The 24883-nt window shown below is 60.1% G+C and overlaps 1 protein-coding gene across 1 annotated transcript in view; it reads right to left on the reverse strand.

Annotated features, from left to right (window-relative positions):
• Positions 1 to 1610: 1610 nt before the first annotated feature.
• LOC119108697 (chromatin-remodeling ATPase INO80) overlaps positions 1611 to 24883 on the reverse strand; it is a 31780-nt gene continuing 8507 nt past the window's right edge. Inside the window, exons 14-28 of the mRNA XM_037232328.1 lie at positions 24519 to 24796; positions 23808 to 23975; positions 23345 to 23461; positions 22922 to 23041; positions 22345 to 22450; positions 20045 to 20172; positions 19605 to 19699; positions 19193 to 19265; positions 18295 to 18453; positions 12433 to 12535; positions 11855 to 11907; positions 11157 to 11255; positions 8928 to 9027; positions 2016 to 2108; positions 1611 to 1690 (exon numbers count right to left, since the gene is read on the reverse strand). Coding sequence (XP_037088223.1) covers positions 1611 to 1690; positions 2016 to 2108; positions 8928 to 9027; positions 11157 to 11255; positions 11855 to 11907; positions 12433 to 12535; positions 18295 to 18453; positions 19193 to 19265; positions 19605 to 19699; positions 20045 to 20172; positions 22345 to 22450; positions 22922 to 23041; positions 23345 to 23461; positions 23808 to 23975; positions 24519 to 24796 — 1772 coding nt within the window. The remainder of the gene's footprint in view (positions 1691 to 2015; positions 2109 to 8927; positions 9028 to 11156; positions 11256 to 11854; positions 11908 to 12432; positions 12536 to 18294; positions 18454 to 19192; positions 19266 to 19604; positions 19700 to 20044; positions 20173 to 22344; positions 22451 to 22921; positions 23042 to 23344; positions 23462 to 23807; positions 23976 to 24518; positions 24797 to 24883) is intronic.

The raw sequence follows: 24883 nt of genomic DNA on the forward strand, positions 1-24883 counted from the left end.
CGTGGCCTGTGAACGAGAACACCGAACAGACTTGACTGAGCCGGCCGCGCACGGTCCTCAATGCTGCACAGGAGCAGTCCCAGTCCCCTCAGACACTGCTGGGAGTCTGCCGGGCCAATACGGGAGGTCGGCATCGGGCTGAGTTCGAGGCTCAGCAGCGCCCCTCGCCGCCGCGTGCAGGGGTCAGCCCGGGCTTCCCAGATGCTAAGGGCGGCCCAAATGCGGCCGGCATGGTCCCGACCTGTATGTGGGAAGACGAGCAGGGCCAGACCCTGGTGACCCTGGTCCCCGCGCACCGGCGCGGCCGGTCAGCAACACGCGCGGAGCTGGAGGGCGCGGCGGTGTCATGATGACGGGCTGGCCGCGAGAGACGTCCAGAGAGCCTGCTCTCCACGGGGTCAGGTCAGGTCAGCTGCGGGCTTTGGGCCTGGGTCCGTGCCGCGCCGCTAGCGGCCGTAGCAGACCGGACCCCGCCGGCTGAGGTGTGGCGACGAGCGAGCACAGGTGAGGCCGCCCGCCGGCCAGGTGCGGGCCGGCACGCCTCCGGCCGCCATCAGCTGTCTCGCGGAGCCGTGTAGAAGCTGAAGCCGGGGGAGCTGGAGCTGCTGCTCTCGCGCTGCTGCTTCTCCTGCGAGCGGGCACCGACGCACGACTCAGGAGCACCGCCGCGGCCCACCACTCCAACGCAAGCCCTTCCCACACCAGCACAGACACTGCGCACACATTCCTGCACGCATTCAGGATACACGACGTTCCGAGCCAAGCGCCACAGCAACCCATTCAGGAGCGCGCCATGTGCGCCCCATCGACCGGCCACCCACCTGGAAGTACTTGGAGGATGCCAGCGGTACTGGCAGCTTGATGGCCGGCCGCGTGCCCTGGTGACCGGAGCCGGGCACCAGGCGGGGTCGGCCGCGACCGCGCCGGGTCGGCGGCGGCGCCACTGTCGGCACGGAGGGGTCAGAGGTCACAGTGGGTCAACGGTCACCGCCACAATGGGACAGGCGGTGTCAGTGGCCACAGGCGCCACGGGACAACGGAGGGGAGACAGCAGGTGTCGGAGGGTCCGGCGCCGACCAGACACGGGAACAGCCGAAGAGCACCGGACACCTGAGTCATCGCACACCAACACGCCCGGAGTGAATGTGGTGACACAAGACGGGCAGGCTGCCAAGCTGATGGCGTTGCCTCAGACTACTGGCGGCGCGTGTGTCGCTGACACGGCCATGTTCCTGTTCCCACGCCGCGCTCGGCTGATCCGCGGCCGATCCCCCTCTGCCCGGCGCCATCCGTGCAGAGGCGCCGCGGCCCCGGCAGGCCAGCGTTCCGCCGCGGCCCGCACCACACAACACGCGTCCGCCCGCGGTGAAAGGCGTCCGCACGCGGCCGGCCACGGGCTGGGAAAAACGCTCCGCCGCCGGCGCCGATCGCGTGCGCCGCGTGCAGGTGCGCCCGGCTCACGTGCAGGGCGACACCGGCGCCGACACAGAGGGGACCCCGTCAGCGGCCGCTGAGGACGGCCGCCGGCCGACACGCACCAGCTCGAGCCCGCACCTCAGCGCGGTCACCGACCTCCAGCCCGGCTCGGCTGCTCATCAGCACTAGGTCGCTCATAGCGGCAGCGGGATGACCCCTAGCTTATAGAACTCCTGCATGGTCTCCTCAAAGAGGACGTCCATAACACTGCCACCTCTTGCCGGTGAGGGCAAGGTGACGAATACATTTATGGACAAAATTAAGACCTCGGATGTTTTGGTCGAGATTCGCCGCTGTGAGGTCCACCGCCGCAACAGCTCCCAAAGAGATCCTTACGCCTTATCAGCACTCACTACCAGCCTCCACACCCTATCAGCGTTCACCACCAGTCCCTACACCCAATCAGCGTTATCCACCGACGGCACACCCAATGGGCGACGTTCGACGGCTGGCGGGCGGGGCCTGACCTGCGGGGTCGACGTCGTCGGCCGGCGCGCGGGCCTGGCCGGGGTCGGGGGCGTGGCCGCCCCGACCGCGGCCGCGGGACGTACTGCCGCGCGGCCGGCCTCGCTTGCGGCCGGTGCCCCTCTTCCGCCGCGGTTGGTGCAGGTCCAGGAAGGACGACGGCGGCCCTGCCGACCACAAACAGACTGAAGAGATGCCCCGCCGGGCCATCACGCAGGCACGGCGTGTCGCCCCGGGGCGACTCCAGACATGGCACGGGTCATCTCAGATGAGCGGTCGGACCAGCCGGGGACGACACACGTCCACTCCAGCTACAGCCGACACGAGCTACCCCAGGTGAGATGACAGACCAACCGGGGACGACACACGGTCCACGCCAGCTCACATCCAACACGGACTATCCCAGGTGAGGGGACGGACCAGCCGAGGACGACACACGGCCCACGCCAGCTCGCAGCCGACGCGGGCTATCCCAGGTGAGATGACAGACCAACCGGGGACGACACACGGCCCACGCCAGCTCACAGCCGACGCGGGCTATCCCAGGTGAGGGGACGGACCAGCCGAGGACGACACACGGTCCACGCCAGCTCACAGCCGACGCGGGCTACCCCAGGTGAGCGGACGGACCAACCGGGGACGACACACGGCCCACGCCAGCTCACAGCCGACGCGGGCTGTCCCAGGTGAGGGGACGGACCAGCCGAGGACGACACACGGTCCACGCCAGCTCACAGCCGACGCGGGCTACCCCAGGTGAGCGGACGGACCAACCGGGGACGACACACGGCCCACGCCAGCTCACAGCCGACGCGGGCTGTCCCAGGTGAGGGGACGGACCAGCCGAGGACGACACACGGCCCACGCCAGCTCGCAGCCGACGCGGGCTATCCCAGGTGAGATGACGGACCAGCCGAGGACGACACACGGTCCACGCCAGCTCACAGCCGACGCGGGCTACCCCAGGTGAGATGACGGACCAACCGGGGACGACACACGGCCCACGCCAGCTCACAGCCGACGCGGGCTGTCCCAGGTGAGATGACGGACCAACCGGGGACGACACACGGCCCACGCCAGCTCACAGCCGACGCGGGCTATCCCGGGAGCCGGCTGCAGTCGAGGAAAGTACGGACATCGGCCCAGTCATTCATACACGTAGCAGCGCGCACGCCAGGCATAGCTTGGCTGTATAAGCTTAGCACCGACTGAGGCATTTCGCCAACCGCGACCGGCTGGGGAGGCGGAGTAAACCGGATGGGAAGCGGGATTGAACCGCTCTGTCTAGAGATCAAATGGCAGAACACAACACGGAAATAACTTGCCCTCATTTTCCCGGTTTGCTCGAGAAATTAAGTCCTTTTGGTCTTTCATTGATGTTTAGCAACTTGTTCGTGCTTGGGGACCCACTTTGAGTAAGAAGGCGGGGGGGGGGGGGGGGGGAGGGAGGCACAAAAACGGGCGGCCAAGAGACCAGACCAGAGCATGGTCAGAGAAGCACATCTCTGACCATGTTCCCTAGCTTCCGGACAGCTCCAGGTAGGCCCACTAGATTTTCAGCGGCCATCACGTGATCAGTCTGACACACTTCAGTAACAAACATACTGGTGCCAGGTCAGGTCATGATGCTAACAGGTCATAGCCAAAATGTTCCCGGCTGTCTGGGCCTTCAGAGAAGCAAATGAAAAGTTTCCCTTCGTGTGTTATCTATATTGTTTTCATGCAATACGTCATCTAGTCTGATGCCATTCCAGTCAAACTCAGGTATACGATGGTAACATCCAGTCAGCATACAGGGCATGCCCGCGGGGGCGGCAGGTGGTGCTGGCCGCCCTAAAGGTCAGCTGACGTCAGAGGCGGGACGGACCGTGCCGAGCATTGCAACACGATAAGCCTTCGCCGCAAAACTCCGACGCTGACCCGGAATTTCACGACCGGATGGTGGAAGCCGTCATCACGCGACGACCACTGCTTAGCGTGAGACGGATCCCAGAGACATGCCCAATCAAAAATATCGACATACATACCGGGAAGATCATGTCAAGTCAACTCGGAACTGCTGAACCTACTTGACTTGACTTGACTTGACGCAGCCACTTCTTACGAGCGCTGCTGAAGGCCAAGTGAGCCTGACTTAAATCATGGGAAACATTTCAACTTGAGCGACCCGGCACAGCCGTCACAGTTTCTAGAGGCTAATACCTTCGCGACCAATAATCACGGGTTCATACAGTTTTCAACAATTGGAACCCGGCACAAGTTTGTTACCTATAGCGTAAGCCAATTCTATGGAAGCTGTATCTATCAGGCGAAGTTTCCATGTAACACTGCAATATGGCCACGATTTCATTCACACCTTTGACTACCGTGGACAGGCCATACACAAAAAAATCGAAGAACGCGGGGCGAGACCAGGTCCACATTTCGGCGGCACGACGTCGCAGTCACACGAAGCTAGCAAATTCTGACGCAGAAAAGAGGTTAATTGTACGGGGAAGTGTCTGTGGATTTTGTGCATGATCATGCGCCATTGTGCGCAAACCAGTCCGTTTAACGCATAACCATGCTCCATCGTGCGCAAACCAGTCCGTTTTGCGCATGATCATGGGCCATTATGCGCAAACCTGACCGTTTTGCGAATGATCATGCACCATCGTGCGCAAACAATTCTGTTTAGCGCATGATCATGCGCCATTGTGCGCAAACCAGTCCGTTTAACGCACAATCATGCGCCATCGTGCGCAAACCAGTCCGTTTTGCGCATGATGTCCGTTTTGGGGAGTTTTTCAGGACTGATGTCAGAGCCCGGCGGCCAGAGCAGATGAAGACGCAAGACCAATCGCACAGTGTACGCCATCGTATCGGCTACCACTCACCGACGAACGTCAGAACGGTCAGACCCATAGGCGCGCCAATAATCAACGATAAATCGGTCGACGACACAACTTCAGGAGCCAGCCCCGCTCACAGGGCGCTCGAGCCAAAACGGGGAGAAGTTGGGCCCCACAGATAACACAGGCGCTCTGCCCTGTTTTCGTTATTTTTGAACACTAGGGTCACAACTGCTCAAATTGTCAGCCAATGCACCCTGATCGATGTCGAAGACTGAGCAGTCAGCCAGTTCTGAACCAACGCTATCCGTAGGCCAGCGGGCTCATTCCACATTTGCCATTGGGTGTCTAACGATTACATCATCAAGAAGGGTCGACTTGGCAACGCAATGGTCAACCCACTGATGCCGGTTGCCGGAGGTATATCACAACATTAGTTTATTTGTTGGTGTCATCGTCGAGATGAGCGCTGCCAAATCTCATCTGTTATCGTCTTGCGCTATCTAAGCTGTGCACAGTGCCCTCCTGGTCACAAATCGGAAATCGGCCACAAAACCAGCCACATTTTTTGCAAGCCAATAACCATTGGCCAGGTCTCCATCGGTCAGAATAGATCACACGACTCAAAAGAACACGTATATGACAGCAGCTGAGTTTGACCTGGCTTGACTTTGATCCGACCATGAACGTTATTGTTAATATTGAGATATGTTTCTAGTACGTACGAAGACGATCTTCGAAGACGATCAGAGAATGCCTACTGGCCAGGTCCTCATTGGTCACAGCATATCACGTGACTCAAAGGAAAACATACATGGCCTTACCTGACCTTGACCTGGCTTTGCTTCGACCCAACTTTGAACATTTTCCGTCACATTGTTGGCACACGGCTCCGAGACCGTCACACAAACACGATTATTGTACGCACTTTACGTGACCTGTGACGTGAGTCACGTGCACGCTAACTTCATGTTCTCCAGGTGATAATGGCCAGAGCCGTCGATGGCTACTTAAGTCCCTCCGCCTCCGCGCTTAGAGCCTGCGATGGCAGGAGTGGGCGCAAAGTACCCGTCTGGGAGCGGTAACGGTCACGGTCGAGCCAGGCATGCCCGACGATGCCGGCTGAAGGCAGCCAGGACGGCGCCACCACCAAGCGATTGACTCGACAATGCTACAGTCGGGACATAAAGACAACCGTCCCTGCTGGGAAGACACAACTGCTCGGCAGTTACTGGCAGTGACAACCAGCGAAATGACATTCGATGCCCACGCGTTCGCGATATTCCAGCGTCATCATGGACAGACCCAGTCGGTGAGATTGACCGGGGGCAGCGTTGCCGGCGTTGAGCGGCGCCGATGGGACGTCGCAGTGACACCAGCTGCCGCGGCAGAATCCCCGCGTGGGCAGGGCAGGCCAGGCCCCGACGACCCAGTCTCCGGACTAGGACGGATTCGGCGGCAGCAGCGGAGCGCGCCCACCTCGTGCCGTCCTGCTCCGGCCGCCGCCGCTCGCCGCAAACTATGCGGCCCGCAGAGACAATCGACGCCCGAATCGGGCCGCGCCGCCCGCACAACGCGAGGAAAGCCGGCGATAGCCATCGGCGGCCGCTCGTTATCCGGCGCCAGCGGGCGGTGCGGCTCGCTGATGAGAGTGCGGCGCGGTGCCGCACTGGCGACGGCTCCAGGCTGGTGACGGCTCCGGACTGGTGACGAGTCTGGACTGGGGACGGCTCCTGACTGGCGACGGCTCCGGCCTGGCAACGACTCTGGACTGGTAACGGCTCTGGACTGGTGACAGCTCGGGACTGGTAACGACTCTGGACTGGTGACGGCTCGGGACTGGTGACGGCTCTGGACTGGTGACGGCTCCGGACTGGCGACGACTCCGGACTGGTGACGGGTCCGGACCGGCGACGGCTCTGGACGATTCCTGGGCGGCGGACTGGTGACGGCTACGGACGGTCCCTGGACGGCGGACGGGCACACACTGGCCGGCCCGGGAGGGGCCCACCACACTGAGACCGCTGCCTCGAGGCTGGCGCACTCATCCGCGAGCTTACGCTCACTGATCCGTAGTAGCTACATCCCTCCGTCTCGTGTCCTTCCGTGACGCGTGCCCTTCTGAACGCGCCACTACCCATATCGCTTTGTTTGACTTTTAAGCACAGCGGAGTCTGAAAGAGCTTTCCACATATCAATTTTCAAAATGGCTGCTACGGCCGCAGAGAGTACAAGTACGATTCAAGGGCATGTATCCAATACTTTAACCGCGGCAGACGGCCCACGACCAATTTTAGATAACTTCAACTGTGTCCCTAATCAATTGTCCCGGCGTCAATTGTGTCACAAATCAGCACGTATGACGAGCCAAAAACGGCCTGCCCTTGGGACAACTGGACCGCAGACTTCCACACGTATCCCGTGACCGGCACCAAAGACAGTGTCACGCCGCAGCACCCTCTCAAATCACGTGGCAGAACAATATTTGTCCCGGCTATTTCCACGCACTAAACAGTGCTTGTCGGGTTGAGGATCACGCTTTAGGACAGGAATCATCTTTATTATATAAAAATAGCGCTTCAGATTTTCAACGACAGCTGATTTTAAGCCCAAGCTTTGGTCTAGCGTCACACGCCACACGTCAAATGTCGCCTCAATGATACGTAAGTAGGTGTGCCATACATCACAACACAGAATCATACTTGTGGGTTTATATGCACAACGGCAAATGTGCTTTCGAACAAAAACTGCAAAGATGACAGAAATGACACGATGACAGATGCGTTCTTGACATAAGACATAACGATATACCTTATAAAAACGCGTTTTTAAATTTGTTTTGCACGGTCGGACGCTCCATACATAAGTTACAATAATGCGCCGTTTGTTTTTAAATAAATCTACTCGGTGCTTTGTAGCCCTCTTTGCGATCAGAGCTCTTGCTTATCCTAACGGAGAGCCTGGCGATCCGCCGTTCGTCCCATGCAGTGTCTTGACGTACAAGACCGTCCTTTGTCAGCCTGACCCTCCATGGCCGAATGCTCCATTGATCGTCTATGACATGGCTAACAATCGAACATTAATGCTGGGACGTGTGTTCACATAGCTTCCCACCATAATGACCAGGAACTCTGCACTCCGCCAGTTAGGCCACGACGAAGGCAGCGAGACACGCAACTGCTCTTCTGTTTACACCAAGCCAGAGCAGTACTGTGGGCAGTACATCAGGCGACTCTGTCCCGAGTCCGGTCTCTGTCCACTGGGCGGGGGTGGGACAGGGCAGTAGGTAATGCCGGCCCGCTCGGTGCAGGCTCTGGCCACTGGCCGTGGATCAGAGGTGGCGGCCGACAGACGGCGTGTCTGGGTCGGCCGGCCCGCATACCAGCCGGCCGGCTCGTGATCACGGCGGCCTTGAACTTGTGGTCAGCTGCTGCGACCCGGCACCGCGGATAGCCACACACGGCCCGCAGAGAGACGCGCCAACCCACCGAACACGGCACTGTCACGGCCAACCGACTCTAGAGACGGACACACACGGCCGCCAGAGAGACGGAGAGAGACGCCGACACACCGAACACGGCACTGCCACGGCGACCCGACTCTAGAGACGGAGACACACGGCCGCCAGAGAGACGGAGAGAGACGCCGACCCACCGAACACGGCACTGCCACGGCGACCCGACTCTAGAGACGGAGACACACGGCCGCCAGAGAGACGGAGAGAGACGCCGACACACCGAGCGCTGCACACCGAACACGGCACCGAGCTGGAGCAGAGTCCCTGACGGACAGCATAACAGCCCCGCCACATAGCGAGACAAACAGGCAGATACTGTCGCACAGACGTATCCAAAGGCACATACAACACGCAAACACACACAAAAATGTTGAATACCGCGATGCGGAAGACAGACACGCTGACTCAGTCGGCTCTCTCGAAGTCAGGCTAGCGGGTAATTGGCATACGCACATCAGCCAAGACACCGGCGCATGACCCATATGATGGCCGCAGCCACACCGAGCCTTCCGTCCACGTCAGGTGGAGAGGGCCCTATCAGGAGGCCCGGATAGCCGGCTACCGCGGGAGGTAGTAATCACAGTCACACCGTCTTTAGTCACACCGGGTGACCTGTCCGCGGGGGGGGGGGGACTTACCTCCAGGGGAGGGCAGTGGCGTGATGTCCATATCCACCATGAGCGAGCTCTCCGGGCTGGTGTCCTCCGGCACGGCCACACTGCCACTCTCCAGCGAGCGCTGTCAACAGAGCGGCCACAGTCAGAGGCTGGCCACACCTCCGGCACGACCACACTGCCACTCTCCAGCGAGCGCTGTCAACAGAGCGGCCACAGTCAGAGGCTGGCCACACCTCCGGCACGGCCACACTGCCACTCTCCAGCGAGCGCTGTCAACAGTGCGGCCACAGTCAGAGGCTGGCCACGCCTCCAGCATGGCCACACCCCCGGCGCGGCCGCACTGCCACTCTCCAGCAAGCGCTGTCAACAGAGCGGCCACAGTCAGGGGATGGCCACACTGCCACTCTCCAACGAGCGCCGTCAACAGAGCGGCCACAGTCAGAGGCTGGCCACACCTCCGGCACGGCCACACTGCCACTCTCCAGCGAGCGCTGCCAAAAGTGCGGCCACAATCAGAGGCTGGCCACACCTCCAGCATGGCCACACTGCCACTCTCCAGCCAGCGCTGTCAAAAGAGCGGCCACAATCAGAGAAGGACCATATACCCCGCTCAGGTTCGCTGCAAAGGGTATGGTTCAGACAGATTCAGAAGAACGCGCCTACACGACCCGGAAAGTTAATTGCAGCGGCCAATAACCTCACAGAAAAGCGCAAATCGCAGAACCCGTCACATTGTACACACACACATTTACATTGTACACAGAAGTTAATCGCCGATTACCCGTGAACCTGAGCGATGAAATATAATAACATCTTTTTAATTTCTTAATACTATCATGATGAAAATTAATGGTTCAACCACGGTGGTGAAATACGGCGATCCCTATCGTCATAATGGTTGGTGAGACCGCATGCACTGCATAGCACGTCTCCTGGCTTGTTTAACAGCCTACAAATCAGCGCTGGGGTTCAAATGTCAGCCTGCCGGGCGCTCCAGGCCGCCGGACCCGCCACGCTCCCCAGAGACAGCTCGCGAGACGGACAACTGCCGGCAGCTCACCGGGAAGCGGTCACCACTCACGCCACGGTCACGTGACCACGCCATGCTCCCCAGAGACAGCTCGCGAGACGGACGACTGCCGGCAGCTCACCGGGAAGCGGTCGCCACTAGCGCTGTGGTCGCGTGACCACGCCACCCTCCCCAGAGACAGCTCACGAGACGGACCACTGCCGGCAGCTCACCGGGAAGCGGCCGCCACTCACGCTGTGGTCACGTGACCACGCCACCCTCCCCAGAGACAGCTCGCGAGACGGACAACTGCCGGCAGCTCACCGGGAAGCGGTCACCACTCGCGCCGCGGTCACATGACCACGCCACCCTCCCCAGAGACAGCTCACGAGAGGGACAGCTGCCGGCAGCTCACCAAGAAGCGGTCACCACTCACGCTGCGGTCACAGGACCACGCGGCCTGTACAAACGCACTCCCATTGGTACGCGGAGCAGGGCGCCTCAGGACGGACCCACTGATTAATGGCCTGCTCGGCACGCCGGAAAATTCATAATCCATTCGCTTGGTTCGAAGGTTTCTCCATTATCATTTCATCGGCTTTACTTCATGCTGCATGCAGCGCTAGACTTGCCTAACTATGTGATCTGATCGGTCCTGGTCATCTGCCGATGATTTGTCTTGCCTGCAATTAATTCCGATGCCTTCTACAGCATACGAAACGCGGATTGCAGTACCATAGCGCTTTCAATGGTTGTATTCTATGCTATTCCAAGTCGTGCAATGCCTGTGTGTAATGCATATGCATTACATGTGTATCACAAATGTATTATTGTACGCCCTTTCAAGACGTACGTCTGTGTATGATATATGGATCTCTCCCGCTCATTCCTCACTCCTCAAGGATCTCTCATTTGGATCGGGTTTGATAGATTCATATGAGGAATGACCACGAATCCAACGACGCCAGTCGTAACATGAGTAGGTCGGCCTCATCAAAATTCGGTATTCGACATTAAATAATCACAGCGTTTCCAGAAATTGTTCTCAAGCGACAACACCAGTACCAAACAATTGCGCCTTAAGGCCAATGGCGTGCCTAGTGGTTGTCCTGACCGTGCGGGTGCCTCTGAGGAAAAGTTTGACTAACGCTGATGGCCTACGCTAACAGAGTGGCTGGCAGCGGGCCGCTGGTTCCAGGCAGGGCGGCCCGCTCAGGCCAGCAGGCTGCCACGAGACCCACCTCGCTGGCCCGGCTGGGCGGCCGCGAGCCGAGAGGAGACGACAGCTGGGACAGGTCGTCCGCATCGGCCCGGGCCCGCTTCTCATCCCCGCCGCCACCCTGCGCCACACGGCGCTCGGTCAGATCACACGACAGGGAGTCCATCATGTCACATCAGGAGACGGGCAGACGTCTCCACAGGTCATCGGTCTCGGCCAGTCGCCTCCACAGGTCACTAGTCTCGGCCAGTCGCCTCCACAGATCAACAGTCTCGGCCTGTCGCCTCCACAGGTCACTAGGCTCGGCCAGACGTCTCCACAGGTCACTAGTCTCGGTCACACGCCTCCACAGGTCACTAGTCTCGGTCACACGCCTCCACAGGTCTCTAGTCTCGGTCAGACGCCTCCACAAGTCAATAGTCTCGGCCAGACGCCTCCACAGGTCACTAGCCTCGATCGGACACTGCCAGGTCACCAGGTCCGGTGGGACACCTGCACCCGACCTTGGCGTTCCGTCAGACACGTCATCAGGTCATCGGGTTTGCTCAGACACTGCACCAGGCCGTCGCATTCGGTCACAGGCCGTGTCAGACCATGGGGCTCGGCGTGAGACCATCCGGCTCTGCCCGGCCCTGCGTCCGACCCCGGAGCCGGGATGGACGGGCCAGAAGGCCGTGTCGCCTGGGCCAGGCCCCTGGCCAGGGCTCCGGGTCGACTGACCTGGTCGGCGCGGCGTCTTCGCTCGCCCTGGGTTTCGGCCTGCCGGGCCCGGTCTACGGCGGAGGGAGGCGGTGTCAGCGCTGCCGTCACCGGTGGCGGACCGACAAACACCGCTGCAGTCGGCACCGCACAGGCTATCTCAACGGCACAGACCATTGCCAACTGGTCACATCCAGACGATACAGGCCAGTGACAACTGCTCACATCCAGACGGCACAGACCAGTGCCAACTGGTCACATCCAGACAGTACAGACCAGTGCCAACCGCTCACATCCAGACAGCACAGACCAGTGTTAACTGGTCACATCCAGACGGCACAGACCAGTGTCAACTGGTCACATCCAGACAGTACAGACCAGTGTTAAATGCTCATATCCAGACAGCACAGACCAGTGTTAACTGGTCACATTCAGACAGCACAGACCAGTGACAACTGTTCACATCCAGACGGCACAGGCCAGTGTCAACTGCTCATATCCCAACGCTCAACGTGTAAGTCGAAACGAGAAGGGACAGGCGCTGGGACGTTCACAGGAAGACGGCAGAGCCGGTGCCGTCGACACTAACGGCGACCTACATTTCCTCTCGATGACGTCGTCGTCCAGCAGCAGCGAGACGACCTCCTTGGCCTTGAGCTGGTCCGGCCGGAAGTTGCCGCCGCTGATGACCATCCTCTGGATCTGCGGGTCAGGTCAGGTCACGTGACGTCAGACCGGTGTCAGGTGGGACGGGTGAGGGCGGGCGGGTTAGGTAGAGTCGGGGCGAACAAGGAAGTTGCCGCCACTGATGACCATCCTCTGGGTATGCGGGCCAGGTCAGGTCACGTGAGGTCAGACCGGTGTCAGGTGGGACGGGTGAGGGCGGGCGGGTTAGGTGGAGTCGGGGCGAACAAGGTCAGGTCGGGTGCTGGGAGATCGAGTGGCTTCAGATGTCAGATGGGGCCAGGGGGGGGGGAGGGGTCAGGTGAAGTCAGGTCCGATGGGATGAAGTCAGGTGGTGCCAGGTCCATTGGGATCAGGTCAGGTCGCTCACGTTCCGATGGGATCAGATCAAGTGATGCCAGGACCGACCTGATCGTGTCACGGCACATCAGACACGGCAAATCGGAGTTTCAAAAGATAAGCTACTGTGATTTAAGCACATTTCGGGGCTTGTTCACATTGAACACAATCTTGGCCTCATACTGGTACCCCGGGTCTATATTTAGTAGCGACAAATAATTAAATCAAAAGTGCTCCGCAAGCGGGGACCTCCAAATAGTTCAACAGCAATTCGTCCAGAATTAGCGAGCCGACAGCCATGACTCCTCTGTCCAGAGTAGCACTTATTCTTTATTCTATCACCTCAGTAAGAGTTCATTACTGGCCGTACCCGTCATTTAAACATACGGCATGACTCCTTAGCACGTTAAAACTCCGTTAAACACGCCTAGAGCTCACGCAAATAGCCTATCCATCACTAGGCAAGACGTTACATACAAGAGAAGTCCCGCATCCCAAGTCCACGGATCATTTGCTGCTGCTCTCTCCTATTTTGCAATGTTGGATCCCTAAGCAAATATTAGCGCGTGCCATTAAAACAACGTTCAACCCCTGTAACATTTTAACTCAGAGCGCACGGTGCAGTGCTACAGTTGGGAAGATGATTGGTCGACGCAATCGGAAGCCCTCCTCACATGAACGTATGCTCTGAGGGAGAATGACACGAAATGAAGACGTTTGCGACCTTCATGAGGCCTGTGGCCTTCCGTTTAAATCAAAGGTACGTGAAAGGCGCGTCCGTCGAATACAGGAACAACCTTGTAAAACGAATCCGATCAAATGATTTGCTGGAATTGTTTTGCAACCACTCTCCTTGCTAGGCCGGTTGGTGAGCTTGCTAGCCTTGTCGCAAAGGCCCTGCCCCCACCACTGAAGACGTGTAACCCCGGGCCAACGGACAGCGCTGCCGCAGTTCAGCGTGCTATGACGTTCCACAACACGCTCACCCTACTTCAACATGCAATTCGGCCTGTTCCCAGCTGGTCATCATATTAGATATCACGTTGAATGCATTCCGTCGTCTTAAATTTAAATCAAAACCAACTGATGCGCAGTGCAACTCGAGTAACCCGTGGCCTTCGGGTGAAAAAGGTCGACAGGTGAGAAACGACTCTGCAAAACTTATACTGACAGACTGGACATGACGCCACTCGTATTAACATGTCTCCAAAAACAGTAACATAACTTATATCCGTCATGTATTCAACATTCAGGATCCGGAGGACCCCAGAATGCCGAAGCTGCAGGAAAAGTCCGGGCGAGAAGGGAACAGGTCGGTGACCAGAGCAGGTCACCGCAGCTGGGACACGCGTGCCCTGTGACATCGCCCTTCCCCTGCACCCACTGACCCCCCTCATCTCCCCACCTTCACGTACCAGCGAGTACATGATAGCCAGCAGACCGCGCGGGTACCGTACCAGTGGTATTCTCCTCCGACCTTCATGTACCAGCGTGTACATGATAGCCAGCAGACCGCGCAGGTACCGTGCCAGGTGGTATTCTCCTCCGACCTTCACGTACCAGTGTGTACATGATAGCCAACAGACCGCGCAGGTACCGTACCAATGGTATTCTCCGATCTCCACGTGCCGGTGGCACACGAAAGCCAACACACCGCGCGGGTACCGTACCAGTGGTATTCTCCTCCGACCTTCACTGACCGGTGGGCGCATGATAGCCAGCAGACCGCGCGGGGACCGCACGAGCGGCCAGACCGAGCCCCGTACAACCAGGCATTATGCAGGCACAATGTGCCCCGCTCATCCCGCGGCCCAAAGAGCACAGCGTCGGCGCTTTATTGTGATAGCCCGTGATGAAACGACGCGCCATGCGGCCCACGTCGGCGCGCCGGTTGACCCGTGACCCGGCGGCAGGTGTGTGCAGGTCAGGCCGGCCGGCGGCACTTTCTCCGGCGCAGTTGTTAGCACCAGGCTGCTGGCACAGCGGCTGATTCATTTCAGATGCAAAGGAAAGAAAGTGAATAGCACACGGCCATGATAACGCTTGCAGTTTATGGACCGTTCGGCTTGTGCCCATGAACTGGTCTAATGCTCCCGCTGTTACGCAATGGCACGGCCCGTTCGTGATTGTCTGACGGCGTCCGCCGATTGTCTGCACATCATCCCACGTCTGCCCGCGTGTAAGACTGCCGGCGCGCTTCACACATCCGGTGAGTTCACCCTGGTGTCAAACTGACTGGCGCCGGGGAACAATGTGTGGGGCACTACATATGCCCCATAGGTACAATAAATGGTGCAAGGTGGACGAGATATCAGTGGCGTAGGCTGGAAATCGCAACAATTAGCTGGCCACACGGAAAGCCCGCAGCCGCGACAAGTAACCAGTAGACGGCAGACCGGTGGCCGACAAACGACGGACAAGCAGTCAGAAGGCAACGGACAGAACCCAGGATCCGCCGACGGACAAGCAGATGGTACAGGAAACGCACGCGCGTCCCTTGGGAGCACCATCACCCGTGCGTAGGCGGCGGTCTGCCGCTAAGGTCGCGAGCATTCCGGCTGGTCCGGAGCCAGACGTGACCCACTGATCTGAAGCCAGACGTGACCGGCTGGTCCGGAGCCAGCCGTGATCGGCTGATCCGGAGCCAGACGTGACCGGCTGATCCGGAGCCAGACGTGACCGGCTGATCCGGAGCCAGACGTGATCGGCTGATCCGGAGCCAGCCGTGACCGGCTGATCCGGAGCCAGACGTGACCGGCTGATCCGGAGCCAGACGTGATCGGCTGATCCGGAGCCAGCCGTGACCGGCTGATCCGGAGCCAGACGTGACCGGCTGGTTCGGAACCAGACGTGACCGGCTGGTCCGGAGCCAGACGTGACTGACTGGTCCGGAGGCACACGTGACCAGCGATCCGCCAGCCAACACGCGTCCCAGACGCCTCACAGCTGAAGGAGCCCGCCAAGGTTCAGACCGCCACTAAAAACATGGCCCCACATATGTCTGAACGAAGTGCGGCAAACAGCACATTACACGTATGTTCCTTGAACGTTAGTATGCCCGTTTTCCTGCCGGGCACATGAACACTTGACCAATCACTTATCAAGGTGTGTCTTCTCCAACCCCCAGGCACGCATTTACCGTTAGCTTTCCTTTTAGTACATGGGCCAAGGCCATTGCCAAAACACCATCCATTCTGCCTCCGACCCGTCCCCCACTCTCCCAGTAAGGATCGCCTGACATGCACCGCACAGTACATTGGTTAGCAGGGGCCACGGCAAACAACACCCAGTCTGAACACCGGGTATGGCTGTTGAGACGCAGTGAAGAGCACACGCCCGCAGCCCGCCGCGGCCGTAGCAGCATCCCGTCTGAACACCAGGTATGGCTGTTCAGACGCAGTGAGGAGCACACGCCCGCAGCCCGTCGCGGCCGTAGCTCTGCCGCAGCGCCCACGCCGGCAGTGTACTCGCCCGCGGAGGTCGGACACTGCCCGCCCTACGCCCTACACCGGCGGCGAGCGTGCGGCAGTCGCAGCGGTGTTCTCCCAGCGCCACGCTGGTTCAGCGGGTACACTCGTCACCAAACCGTCCCCGCTCCGGACACAGACTCACGCGTCGCAGCGTCCCATAGTGAACAGAGTCGCCTCGGTACCGCGGGGCTCTCGCGACATAGAGGCCGCTGTTATTGGTCCGTAAATGCTGGAAGCTGAGAGGGCGGCAAAACCACATCCGGGCGGCCACACCACACCACAGAGGGCCGCCCACCTCGCTCCGTGTCCGCCCGGCTCCAGACGACCGGAGCTTGTCGGCGAGGCGTGTGCAGCTTTTTAACGAGCGGACAGCACCGCCGCGCTGCCGTCCCATTGTTCTTGTTGATCTCGACTGGACACAAGAAAGAAATTATACACAGGCAAGATTCGAAGGAGTGCCCAGCAGCATTTACCGCAAGAGCCCTGCACGTTGTGCGGTATCAAGTTATTTGAAAAGTTTAGTGAGTTTGTTCTCCGACGCCACTCCGACGTCTGAAGTGTGATGACATGCTCTGGCATGTGAGTTGGTTCTCCGACGCCACTCTGACGTCTGAAGTATGATGACATGCTCTGGCATGTGAGTTGGTTCTCCGACGCCACTCTGGCGTCTGAAGTATGATGACATGCTCTGGCATGTGAGTTGGTTCTCCGACGCCACTCTGGCGTCTGAAGTATGATGACGTACTCTGGCATGCCGGTGGCGGCTGCCAGTCCACTGGATATTTGCACCAATAATGCTTCACCATACTCTGACGAACACCATGATGTGGGAACATACACCGAGCTGCATACACGCCTTCCAGTACCCCAGCAGGCACCGCCGTTTTTCACACGATGATAGCGGTATGTGCATGATGCATCGATCGATTCGCGGAGCGTGATCGTTACTTGGGTTTTCCCGCAATCATTCTCACACAAACGACCGAGATGGGAATCACAACAGCCGGTTCTTGCCAAATGGACGCATGATCGTTGTCATAGCACGTAAACTTGCGGGGAACAAATGAACCGCACTCAGAGCAGACACCACAGCTGTCTTTCATCGCACACATAGCTGACCAGAATACTACCTCCTTCTGAGAGTAGGGTTCAAGGAGAACTGGCCGGTGTCGAGAAGCACCATCTGAGCGAAACACAAACCCGCTGGGTTCGGAGACTGGCGCAAGATACTAATGATTCCTGCCTCGGAGCCCGGTAGAGGCGACAACACTAGGACAAAACAGTAGCAGGTGCTTGACACACATTGCGCTAGGTAAGATGACTACCAGTGAAAATAAATAAATAAATTTAGGGTATGAAGTTGCTGAGATTGTAATTGGCAGGACTATGCTGCTGAACTTGAGTTTCTTAGATAACACGCTTCATTATCCAGCCCGTAGCAGCAGCAATACTGATGAAATCATCGCCGCAAGAGCCACGCGCACCACGAAAAGTACAACCGGCCCTATTCTTATCCCTGCTGTGGGCAGTGCGATAAGCTAATTTATGGTCGAGCTGTATGCGGGCACTCGATGGAAGACGATCTTCAATTCCGCTGGCGCACAGCTCGTAACTGAAGTTACCACGGCGGAAACAACAAACTCGGGGAGAAAGGCGAGAGAAAGGTAACGGGTCGCTCCACCTGGTGCAACCATGCAAAATATCTCTCCAGACGGACGCTCCATGGTAACATTTATAATATTGTTGTTCGTGCCGCTTCCCGAATGTACGTGTAATATGTCCTGTTCTTGGCTGACCGTATTTCACTCTTCGGCTCCTGATCCTGCCTAATGTTCCCTTGGGGCCGATCCTCCCAAGCCTCCCATCCTGTTTGTTGGTTATTCAGACAGCCGCGTGGCCGCCAAACGGCACCCGTTCGCTACCTCGGCCTGACCTGACCCCGTACTCGGACCCCTGACCCGTCCGTACCTCGTTCTTCTCCCTGGCCCGCTGCAGTATGCGCTCTTCGATGGTGCCCTTACAGATGAGGCGGTAGACAGTAACCTGCTTGGTTTGGCCGAGCCGGTGGGCGCGGTCCATGGCCTGTTGGTCCACTGTCGGGTTCCAGTCACTGTCGTAGAAGATCACCTGGCGGGCGGCGGCGGCCGGTCAGGGAGACAGACGGGGACGGGCGGCCAGTCAGGGAGGCAGACGGGGATGGACGGCCGGTCAGGGAGGCAGACCGAGACGGGCGGTCGGTCAGGGAGGCAGACCGGGACGAACGGCCGGTCAGGGAGACAATCCGGGATGTACGGTCGGTCAGGGAGGCAGACGGGGACGGACGGTCGGTCAGGGAGGCAGACGGGGACGGGCGGCCGGTCAGGGAGGCAGACCAGGACGGCCGGCCGGTCAGGGAGGCGGTCAGGGAGGCAGACAAGAACGGACGGACGGACGGACGGACGGACGGTCAGGCAGGCAGGCAGGCAGGCAGGCAGGGACGTGCGAACTGACAGGGCCGGACGCGGAAGAGGTACGGTGCTGTACAAATTCAGAGAATCTTCGCTGACACAATTGTGGATACGATCAGGGCTGGGAAGACCCCAATGGGCTCGACAAATTTCATCATCGAATGTCTCGACGCATGGCATTTTGCACGTGGGTTACGTGTTACGAAGGACAAAATTATCAAATAAAATAACTTCAAGCCTTAATTGCATAATTGCCCCCCCCCCCCCCGCCCCCAGGTGCAAACCGCCTCGCCCCGTTCTCCTAACGATTGTTGCAACACAAATGAGCGGCGGCAAACAGCAGAGTCGCAGTCAAAGGCAAACGGCCCGAACAGCGGGCCGACCAGGCCCCTCCGGCGCGGCGTGTGCGGCGGACGTACCGTGTCGGCGGCCGTCAGGTTGATGCCCAGACCACCAGCCCGGGTGCTCAGCAGAAAGACGAATATGTCCGACCTGGCCGACGTAGCCGGAGCGTCAGCAGCATCGCTTCACCGACGAACAGATCACGAACACAAAGGCACAAACAGAGGGTACGTCATGACCGCCCAAACACTCGAGCGGTCAGCAAGTCTCCGAGACATAGAAAGCGCAAAAATGAAACCAGCACAGACATCGGCCCAAAAGCCAGCCACAACGGGTCTACACTGCGCCGAACACAGCGCCATCCGAGCACGGCGGGGTCGCTGGGTCCCCCCCCCCCCCGACAGCCCGGACCCTGCTGTGGCGAGCGGAAGCGCGCCGACGGCAGCGCCCCGGCCCGAGGCGACGGAGGTCGCAGCCAGAGACGCGCACCTGGTCTGAAAGTCCTCCACCATGTCTCGGCGCTCGTGAATCTTGGACGAGCCGTCCAGCCGCGTGTACTTGTGTTGCCGGTAGAACATGTACTCCTGCCGAAGAGCATACCAGTGTAAGTAGCGTCCAGGGTGAATCTAGATTAGTCACAGGCGTCCGGTGTCAAGTACACCGTGTGCACGTTGCCAACAAACAACCAAGCTGTGCGCCAGTGTAAGCCGCGAGCTAGCAGAGCTGAAATGCTTTCATCCCAAGGCGGACACCGTCATGGACATCATTCACAATATGCTACATGTCAGACAACCATTGCCAGAACCCTATACTTCAAGTCAAGATAGCATGTATATCCGCCCGGCGGCAGCAGCGCTCCAGCGAGCCTGTGCCCTGGGCCACCCCACGTGATCCGTATGTCATCAGACGGCGCCGCCACCCGACCTGACCTCGAGCAGGTCGATCATGCGCGTCATTTGCGAGTAGATGAGCACACGATGGCCGCCGTCCTTCAGCTTCTTCAGCAGCGAGTCCAGCACGTACAGTTTTCCGGCGTCCGTGATGAGCGTGCGCTTGTCTGGTGGCCGACGCACAGTCAGTCAGTCGCTCTGAGCGGGTTACAGCATACCGGCCAGATCCACCTCACGCTGCCGTCGCTCGGACCGAGTTACAGCATACCAGCCAGATCCACCTCACGCTGCCGTCGCTCGGACCGAGTTACAGCACACCAGCCAGATCCACCTCACGCTGCCGTCGCTCGGACCGAGTTACAGCATACCGGCCAGATCCACCTCACGCTGCCGTCGCTCGGACCGAGTTACAGCATACCGGCCAGATCCACCTCACGCTGCCGTCGCTCGGACCGAGTTACAGCATATCGGCCAGATCCACCTCACGCTGCCGTCGCTCGGACCGAGTTACAGCATACCGGCCAGATCCACCTCACGCTGCCGTCGCTCGGACCGAGTTACAGCATACCGGCCAGATCCACCTCACGCTGCCGTCGCTCGGACCGAGTTACAGCACACCAGCCAGATCCACCTCACGCTGCCGTCGCTCGGACCGAGTTACAGCATACCGGCCAGACCCACCTCACGCTGCCGTCGCTCGGACCGAGTTACAGCATACCGGCCAGATCCACCTCACGCTGCCGTCGCTCGGACCGAGTTACAGCATACCGGCCAGATCCACCTCACGCTGCCGTCGCTCGGACCGAGTTACAGCATACCGGCCAGATCCACCTCACGCTGCCGTCGCTCGGACCGAGTTACAGCATACCGGCCAGATCCACCTCACGCTGCCGTCGCTCGGACCGAGTTACAGCATACCGGCCAGATCCACCTCACGCTGCCGTCGCTCGGACCGAGTTACAGCATACCGGCCAGATCCACCTCACGCTGCCGTCGCTCGGACCGAGTTACAGCATACCGGCCAGATCCACCTCACGCTGCCGTCGCTCGGACCGAGTTACAGCACACCAGCCAGATCCACCTCACGCTGCCGTCGCTCGGACCGAGTTACAGCATACCGGCCAGATCCACCTCACGCTGCCGTCGCTCGGACCGAGTTACAGCATACCGGCCAGATCCACCTCACGCTGCCGTCGCTCGGACCGAGTTACAGCACACCGGCCAGATCCACCTCACGCTGCCGTCGCTCGGACCGAGTTACAGCACACCGGCCAGATCCACCTCACGCTGCCGTCGCTCGGACCGAGTTACAGCATACCGGCCAGATCCACCTCACGCTGCCGTCGCTCGGACCGAGTTACAGCATACCGGCCAGATCCACCTCACGCTGCCGTCGCTCGGACCGAGTTACAGCATACCGGCCAGATCCACCTCACGCTGCCGTCGCTCGGACCGAGTTACAGCATACCGGCCAGATCCACCTCACGCTGCCGTCGCTCGGACCGAGTTACAGCACACCAGCCAGATCCACCTCACGCTGCCGTCGCTCGGACCGAGTTACAGCACACCAGCCAGATCCACCTCACGCTGCCGTCGCTCGGACCGAGTTACAGCACACCAGCCAGATCCACCTCACGCTGCCGTCGCTCGGACCGAGTTACAGCACACCAGCCAGATCCACCTCACGCTGCCGTCGCTCGGACCGAGTTACAGCATACCGGCCAGATCCACCTCACGCTGCCGTCGCTCGGACCGAGTTACAGCATACCGGCCAGATCCACCTCACGCTGCCGTCGCTCGGACCGAGTTACAGCATACCGGCCAGATCCACCTCACGCTGCCGTCGCTCGGACCGAGTTACAGCATACCGGCCAGATCCACCTCACGCTGCCGTCGCTCGGACCGAGTTACAGCATACCGGCCAGATCCACCTCACGCTGCCGTCGCTCGGACCGAGTTACAGCATACCGGCCAGATCCACCTCACGCTGCCGTCGCTCGGACCGAGTTACAGCATATCGGCCAGATCCACCTCACGCTGCCGTCGCTCGGACCGAGTTACAGCATACCGGCCAGATCCACCTCACGCTGCCGTTCGCCAGGGATCAGTTACATGTTACGCTGAGTGATGGGCTTTCCCATGGCTGTGATGAGCCGCACTGCGTATGCTTAGGCTGCCTCGTCAGTGCAGGACTCCCAGTTTGTTCTTAAAAGCGCTTTTGTGACGAGCAGAAGCCTTCCGGGGCGGCTGCGGCCCACATGACGGCTTAAGCTGGGTCGGCGGCTGCACTCGAGCCTCCGGCACCAGGGCAGTGTTTGCGCGCGTCCCTCGCGGCTGACCTGGTATGATGAGGTGAGACCATCCGTGCAGGGGCCGCACAGCGCTGAGGCCGCCCGGCTCGGGCGGGGCCAGACACCAGCGCCGCCGCCGCTCACGCTCCGCACTCTGCGTCACACACGGGTGGAGAGCGAGGGGGGAGGGGGAGAGGACAGGGTCAGACAGACGGGCCCGCCAGCGGCCGACCGGGCGCCCCACCTGCATAACACGGCATGCCACTGAACAAGCTAACGGACTCTGCTCGAACAGGCTTCAAACTCTCACAATTGGACTACGGTGCCCGCGCAGCCGCATCAACCGACTGATAGTTCGCCTGCACAGCCGAATCATTCATGTGAACGTTTATCCCGCATACCCGCATTAATCATGTGAGCATTTGTCATTCAAAGCAGAGTCAATCATGTGAAAAAGTGAGGACGAATTCGGATCGGAATTGCAAAGCGAGCGTGATCCGTAGCAGCCAGCGGTGTTTGCCTAACCCACACCATGACAACAAGCCGACGACTCCAGGTGTCGCCCCTCCTATCGACTGCAGTACACAGGGACACGTGTCCGGCTGGGTCGGCCGGCGCTGCTGACCTCCGGCGAGCCGTGCAGAACGCACTGTCGGGCGAGCAGGGAGCCGCAGTGCTGATGGTCGGCCCAGGCCCAGGCGGCGCTGCGGTCCGAGCAGTACAGCTCGGCGGCGCTGGCCGTCGCCTGCCAGCACATCACCGGGCGCGTCAGAGTAGGAGCTCAGGCCGGCCCTTCGGCGGCGCCGGCAGAATCTCAATCAAAATGTCGTCCTTCAACACAAATCGAAGCGCAGCACAATATTCAACTTATGCACCACACGCCAAAACGCGCACACACACGCGGGTGACAGCCACTACAGTGTCTGCCCGATACCGCCGGCAGTGTGCCGGTCCAGCGAACAGGCCGGCCCTGGTCGACCACCGCCGCCACTTACAAGGCCCCATCCGGTGTTCGGCTGGCTGCCGCACGTCCGCTGGAGCGGCCTACCTTGCGCGGCGTCTGCTGCAGGAAGGCGGGCAGCTCAGTGGGCTGCAGCGGCAGCACCTGGGCCGGCAGCGGCCGGTGCGGGAACTCTGGCAGCAGCTGCAGCCGTTGCTCCACCGTCTGCCAGACGCGTGCGGCAGCGTCACCAGCAGCTGGGACCGGCTCCCCACCAGACAGGGGCGGTAGCTGGGAACGGCGTCGCCCTCTCTTGCTGGCGCCGGTCCCAGTCACCCTTCGCGTGATCAAATCATGGCGCACCAGTCACAGGTGTAACAAAACAGCAAAATTATATAGAATCCACACTACAGCCGTCTGGAAATCGGCAGACATCGAAAGCCCTCGGGCAACTTTGAAGCTCACACATCCAGGCCCAGCGAGAGGCGCAGCTCCATCGCATCGTGCGGTGTCTCGCTGGCGACGGCAGACGGTTCCCGTCCCGCTCCCAGCGTGCCCCCCTCCTGCTCACGTGCAGCTTGCCACCGGCGGCGGGTCGCGTCTCGACCGGCACCAGGCTGGTGACGAGCTCGCGCTGCCCCTCGGGCCCGGCCGCCGCCGCCGTCTTCCTCGTACGCAGCATGCGATGGTCCAGAGTCTCGCAGCGCGACTCGATCCGGTGCGTGACGTGCGCGTAAAACTGGCCGACACACGCGCGCCGGTCAGCGGGGTGAGAGGCGAGAGGTTTACGCCAGCGGAGCGGCCAGCCACATGGGCAAGCACGAGCCAGCCACTGGTGCACCGGCAATCGGCTGGTCCCGGTGTCACTGAGGAACTGCGCCTCACGCGTGGCGGAACACGAAGGGGCTGTGAGCAGAAGCACAGTTGCCTCGCACTTCAAAAGCACAGGTCGTATGTCTACCTCACGGAAGCACTAGTAATTGCAACATGGCATAGGGTACCAGACATTGTGTAGCGTATTCCTGAATCGCAAAGGCAATGCCAGGAAGCCATGTAACCACACACGCAGTACCGCATGGCTGTTACCGTCAATGCATGTATATCTGAGCTAGTTGCGTGAATTCCCTCCGCTCTAAGTACACTGGACACCACGCCAGGGCACCGAGTCACCTCAGGACCACTCCCAAGGCGAACACGACGCCTGAACCCAACTCGCAGGACCGAACGGCCGCCCCCCCCCCCCCCCCCGGCAGCCCCGGCCGGGAGCGGCACCCCACCGTACCCGCGACGTATAGGAGGTGAAGAGAAGTGGACAGGGCCGCTCCAGCGCCGAGCACCGGCCGTCGATGATGAGTGCGTGCCGTGCCAGGCCGCGACTGGCCGCCGCCCCGCCGCCGGCCTGCCCGGCGCGGCGGAGGTGGCGCCGCCGCGCGGCAGCCGCCGCCGCCACCAGCAGCAGCAGCCAGCGGGCCAGCAAGCTGTGTGCCAGCGAGCAAAACTCGGCCGCAGAATGATCGACGAACCGCAGGAACGAGAAGCCGCCCCGGCAGCGCTGCTGGCCTGCCGGGCGACGCGACGTCAGGCGGGTCCGTCAGCCGAGCCGAGCGCACAGACGACAGCGGCCACTTCAGATGCCACGACATCTCT

The sequence above is a fragment of the Pollicipes pollicipes genome, unplaced genomic scaffold (assembly GCF_011947565.3).
Source record: "Pollicipes pollicipes isolate AB1234 unplaced genomic scaffold, Ppol_2.1 Scaffold_2555;HRSCAF=2994_pilon_pilon_pilon, whole genome shotgun sequence".
NCBI lineage: Eukaryota > Metazoa > Arthropoda > Thecostraca > Pollicipedomorpha > Pollicipedidae > Pollicipes > Pollicipes pollicipes.